At 41.4% G+C, this 6,318-nt stretch overlaps 1 protein-coding gene across 2 annotated transcripts in view; it reads left to right on the forward strand.

The window, feature by feature from the left end:
* poc1a (POC1 centriolar protein A) overlaps nt 1–6,103 on the forward strand; it is a 53,412-nt gene extending 47,309 nt beyond the window's left edge. Inside the window, exon 11 of one of the 2 annotated variants that reach the window (XM_051913352.1) lies at nt 4,686–5,127. In XM_051913352.1, coding sequence (XP_051769312.1) covers nt 4,686–4,823 — 138 coding nt within the window. In that variant the 3' untranslated portion in view covers nt 4,824–5,127. Of the gene's footprint in view, nt 1–4,685; nt 5,128–5,582 lie in introns of those variants that run through there. The other variant, XM_051913353.1, reaches the window with a different exon arrangement.
* The last annotated feature ends 215 nt before the right edge of the window (nt 6,104–6,318 follow it).

The following is a 6,318-nucleotide window of genomic DNA, read 5'->3' on the forward strand; positions in this document are numbered from 1 at the left end:
TCAAATGCAGTGTGTGGGATGTGCTGATGGTCTGTTTGAGTAATGGCTTCTGTGTTCTCCAGAGCTCTTGATGTGGTTGACTGATTCACCTTTACTTCATTCTCTGCGGCTCAACTCTGCAGCTCCTTCAAAGTCATCATTGGCCTCTCTGTAGTTTCACTAACAAGTGCTCTTTTGTTTGTGCAGAGAGTTTCAAGGGTTGATCTTTTTAGGCAGTGTCTGGTTGGTTTGATGTTGCTTCCACTTCCACTTGATTAAACCCACTGGGACACCCAAACCCTTGGATTTCTTTTGTTCCACCACTTTGATTGTAATTCTCATTTCAGTCTTCATTCACAGCTGTCTTTGCAGACAGTTCCACTAAAATGGCCGAAGATCTCAGCGGCGTTCAGCTTCTCCAATAAGTCAGTACATCAGATGTCTGTCCTGATAGAGAGCTCAACAGATTGAGGTTGTTGCTAAATGTAAATGTCTCGCAGCAACAGCTGCGCAGTCGTGAAGCAGTCGGTCAAAACACCGGCTGTCCTCGGTCGCAACGCTCAATATCAAGATCCAATCTGCTTCAGGAAGCACCGTCAACACTGTTCATCTGGGGCTTCATGAAATCGTGTCCATGGTTGTGCAGACACAGGCCTGAGATCAACAAACACAGTGAGTAGTGTAAAGCTCTCCGGCGTTGCTCTCTGAAGCTTTGGAGTGAATCATACTTCACCATCTGCCAGTCTTAGTGCCAAGAAGAACACTACCTGCCCAAAAGCATGTTTGGCAGAGAAGAATAATGGAGTGAGACTGTTTTTCACACTATTCCAGACAATTCTGTGCTTTGAAAATGTGTTGACAATTTGAGTTCGGCCCTTTCCCATCTCATTACGACAGTAGTCCCAGGCACAACAGGAAACTCATACAGAAATGGATTATCAATGTGGCTGTGTAAGAACTTCACTTGGCCGAACAGAATCCAGAGCGTGACCCCATCAAATCTCAGATTAGTTCACTCCAAATCTCAGATTAGTTCAGTTAAAATTTCCTGATAATTTACTCACTCCCAGGTCATCCAAGATGTTTATGTCTTTCTTTCTTCAGTCGAAAACATTCCAGGATTTTTCTCCATATAGTGGACTTCACTGGGGTTCAACGGGTTGAAGGTCCAAATATCAGTTTCAGTGCAGATTCAAAGAGCTCTACATGATCCCAGACGAGGAATAAGAGTCTTATCTAGAGAAACCATCGGTGGGTATTTACATTAAAGTCTTAAAGGGCAAGTGGCCCTAAATCATGTATATAGTAAAAGAAAATTCTCATCGTTTGAGAAGCTAATGTTTGATAGCAGCTTCTCAAATACTAACTTTGACTTAGTCTTTGTGCGTTTGCTTTGTAAACACTGGATTGATATTTCCGCCTACGTCACGCGTGATCTTTCCAACGTGATTACGTAATGCGTGGAGCATCACAGAGCAGTGCAAGACGAGCATTTGTGGTTAAAAGTATATAATGTTTTTTTTTTTTTTTTTTTTTTTTTTTTTAAATGTCCGATGGTTTCTCTAGATAAGACTCTTATTCCTCGTCTGGGATCGTGTAGAGCTCTTTGAAGCTGCACTGAAACTGACATTTGGACCTTCAACCCGTTGAACCCCAGTGAAGTCCACTATATGGAGAAAAATCCTGGAATGTTTTCCTCAAAAACCTTCATTTCTTTTCGACTGAAGAAAGAATGACATGGAGGTGAGTAAATTATCAGGAAATTTTCATTCAGATGTGAATTAATCCTTTAAAGCGGATGAATTTAGAGGTGCAACTTTTTGGGGTCAGTGCCTGAGACAGATTCCTGATTGGTCTCGGTTTAAATAAATCTTTTCAATTGGCCTAATATTTATTTTTCTTGGAGCTGAATGCATTTACTGTGGAAATGATTGTAAGATTAAAGAATATTAAGGTTAAAAGATTTGAATTGATTGGCATCCCTAATATTTTTAAAACAAGGTATGACAATTGTTCTCTAATGTAATATGGGCTGCCAGCTTTCTATCTTTGACTGAGTTTAAGTAAAGCAACAGATGAGCCATAGTTGCTCATCTCTCCCGGGAGCTTGTTTTGAGGACATGTGCTGTTGTGAACGGTGGCACTCTGACCCAGCCCCCACACTACATTAAGGTTAGTGTGTTCCTCACTCACACCCTCTCGATGAGCCACTACGCCATGCTGACCCTGGCACAAGTCATCCTGCCTCCATTCCTCTTCTCCTCTCAGAGAAGGACGCTTTCTTGAGGGGTCTGTCTCTGCTTCCGCCCCACATAGAGGATGTGGTGTTTGGTTTCTGCCTCATGCCATGAACGAGGGGGCTCGTATTCCGCCTCGCATAATCAGCGGGTTTGTCTACGAGGAGAACAGCACATCTGTTTGGGGCCGGCCAAAATAGATGCCATTCATGCATTCTTGTGACGACGGATTATGACTCCCTCCCACGCTTGAATCTGAATGTCTTTTCCTCCCTCACTCTTTCTCCGTCCTTTATTTTGCTTCCTTTCTGTTCTTCATTTCCATTCTGTCATAATCCATCTGAGTAGCTTAGTATCGAGAAGCAACTTTGAAACATTAGCTTCTCAAACGATGAGAATTTTCTTTTACTATATACATGTTTTAGGGCCACTTGCCCTTTAAGACTTTAATGTAACGTTATCAAGGCATGAGGAAAATTTGATTCCTCATGACATGACCCCTTTAATGCATCTGATTTTTGCTTGCTTGTTTGACATTGAGAGATTATTGTACTATGAAAACATACTATACGTTTCAGAACTCAAACCTTCCTCCTCATTTATTGAAACCAGCTGCAAAAACGACTGGCTCTGTGCTTCCCCACGGTATGATGTCACACTGTAGAATGTGTCAGCGCAGGACCGCCTCCACAGCAATGCATCAATGCTTATGTTTGTCCTTTCCACTTTTCCCCATACTGGCGCTCAGTACAGGCCAGAGCAGGACTGATCTTACTGTTCGTGCACACTGAAGCTCTTACTGTATTGATAGAGAAGGGCCTGATCGCGGGATTATGTTTGTTCTGCATACTTCAGTATGAATTGTTTATCAAATGTCACGGTTTATGCAAAGAAATGCCACCCAGAGCTTTCAGAACACTTTGACCGTGTTTCAATGTTCTGTGTGGAAAATTATTACATAATAATGTTTTTGATGCAAAGTAGTAATTATTTAATATAACAATAAATAAATAAAATAAGTTACAGATCTCTCTCTCCTCCCATTCAAACAATTGAATGAGTTGTTTACCACCAAGTATTGTCTTGTCCTTTTACAAAACTGAGACTGTCTTGTTGTCTGTCCGTCCGAAGCTATCCGGATTGTGAAATCTAGTTCCAAATGATCAGTTCTCATTTTCTAGATCTATCTGCAGCTTTCAACACCGTTAACCCCAAAGTATACTTAATTTTTTACACTAGCACACCGTTGTACGCGTAGCTATTCATAGTATACTCCGTTTGAAGTGTATGCGTACATGAGGTGGTTGATTCATGCGCATTACATCAACTTGCACACTAACCCTCCTGGTCCACATCGCCGCTCCTTCCCTATAGCGCCTTTGTAGCCTTGACATATCTGTGAATCAATGGCCCAGGGGCACTACTTTGTGGACAAACTAATTAGTGCAAAAAAATTCAAAGCGCATGTGAAACCTGTGCATATGGAGTACACGCGGTTATAAAAATCTGTGCTTGTACAGTATGCGTGTACGGTGCTGATGGCAAAATTCGTACATGGACCCTAGCGTACTTGTAAAAAGTGGAGTATACTTTGGGCTTTAACCATCAGATCTTTCTGTCCACTCTCTCATCACTGGACATCACAGGGACTCCACATTGCTGTTTCAAGGTATTACGGGTGTAAATTGGAAGTTTTGTCATGATACAATCCAGCATCATTTGCCGATACCTCAAAACATGCCTCAATAGGAGTACGATTTGATTATATTGATGGTATATTGATCAATAGTACAATATTATGAGATTTGCAAATTGTATCCCAATTGGGACATCCACAACAAAAAATATTTTAAATAATATAGACAAATAGAGGAGAGAAAAAAAGCAATGACAACAGTCAACATGAAAACTCCGGTCTGATGGCAAAGGTGCTGCACAAAAATATGCTCAGATTTTTGCATTGCTCTGGAAGAAAAACGGCAGACAGGCTGAATGGAAATGCAACTTCACTCTCTGACAGTAGGTGGCACTTGTGGAACAGCAGAACTGGTAGTGCTAAAAGTAGCGCTAATAAATGCCACTTTATTAGGCATTATGCAGAGTTAACATGAAAAGAAAATGCCATTGAGTTGTTTCTGAAGACACTTCCCTTCAGAGATACATTCATATAAAAACACCCACACACAAATAAACATCTCCTAGGGGTTTGCATGAATCACATGAATAGCTTATTTCAGTGTCAGAATGGAAAGGCAACAGGTTTGCTGGTTGCTGCATCACAATGTACAGTTTAAAAGAGAACACAGAAATGTGTAGAACAGTCGACAGAGATTGCTCACTGACATGAGTGCCAAAATAAAGGTGCATCTTAAAAACATATATCGATTTGTATGCGTTGCATCAATAAATCACATCGTTAGTCATTTAATCAATTTATCGATCCATATTGATGTATCGTTATGCTCCTAGGAGGTATCCAGAACACATCAACTGGTCACAGGTGTTCCTCAGGGCTCAGTGCTGGGACCCCTCCTCTTCTCCATAAACACTACATCGACCCATTATACAGACACATGGTTTCTCCTCATCACCTGCAACTCATCCTAGTGTCTTCCCAGCCACTCTGACAGTACAGCACAATTTCCCCATCCAGCTAGGATCATCAACGACAATCCCAACAAGATCAACCAGAACCCTTGTCTAATCTTTGATGACCAGCGGAGACCACGGTCATGCAGGTTTGCATTTCGTATCATCAGGAAGATCAGGCCATTCCTAACTGAGCATGCCGCACAAATCCTCATCCAGGCCCTTGTCATTTCTCGTCTGGACTATTGCAATGCTCTTCTGACTGGACTTCCAACACAGAGATGAAACCATCACAGAGGGGCACAAAATCACTTTCCAGAACATTCTCGTTCACTGTTCCTCACTGGTGGAGTGATCCCTGCGTCCTGCTGATGCTGGCTCTTATTTAAAATAAAAGACACTTAGACACTTGAGACTCTGAGTCTCTGAGGTAATGGTGACAGGATGTGCCACTTTTTGCATGTACCAAATTTATAATTGGGATAAAGTGATGTACATGTAAACAGAGTTCAATCAGAATCTGCAAGTACCGATCAAAATGAAGAGTGAAGATCCCCAATACACTCTCATGGCTTTGTAACTATATTACATATTGGCTAATTTGAATTTGTTCGATCTCTCTTACACCTCACTGAGGGTTAGGTTTATGCTTTTTTCTAAAAAAAAAAAACGTACGTTTTCATATATAAATTTAATTAAAACTCGTTAAATAGTTAAATTTTTCTCATTAGATGGGGTTGGAATTGCTCTCATGACTGTCCTGTTCTTGTTTTGTAGACGGTGGCCATTTTGGAGCAGCGTCTGACGCTGACTGAGGACAAACTGAAGGAGTGTATGGAGAAGCAGCGTCAGTCCATGTCTGAGAACTGATCAAACCGAGCTACAGCTACCTCAGTGTCACCTGCTCACCAACCACCGTCCAGACATGTTCGTGTTAAAGATCCACAGTGATAACAGTGGATAAAATCAGAAGCAGTCTCATTATTTGGTGGCAGATGTTTTGTGCAGGTTTTTGCCTTGAGCAGCAGTGTGTGGATGGAGGTTTGTGCTGAGCGTGGACGTGCTGCATCGGCTCCACTGTAATCCATCCTAAAAACCACAAACTGAAACTCATCCTTGGCTGAAATCTGATAAGAGAAATCAAAACATGAAGCCCTCTTTCTCTACTTACAAACGGTATGTTTGTCCTGAACTTTCAAACTGTCATTTTCTTTTTCACATTTGCTGTCTCATCTCCCCGTGTAACTAAACACTTTTTATTTTTGTCTGTAAAAATGCCAGTAAATGTGTTTATTTAAGATGTGGCCCTTACTGTGTTGTTCTTTCTGTATATTACTGTAAATTCTAAAACTGATTCAGTCCTGAATGCTGATTACCGATACTGCATTCAGTCTGTGCTGCAATAAAGTGATGAGGTTCGAGAGGTTGTGTTCAGGACTTGACATCAACAGCCACCAAATGTGTGTGTATTTCAGCAGAGGTGTGTAACAGTCACTCCTACTAGCTACTTTGG

The sequence above is a fragment of the Ctenopharyngodon idella genome, chromosome 11 (genome assembly GCF_019924925.1).
Source record: "Ctenopharyngodon idella isolate HZGC_01 chromosome 11, HZGC01, whole genome shotgun sequence".
NCBI lineage: Eukaryota > Metazoa > Chordata > Actinopteri > Cypriniformes > Xenocyprididae > Ctenopharyngodon > Ctenopharyngodon idella.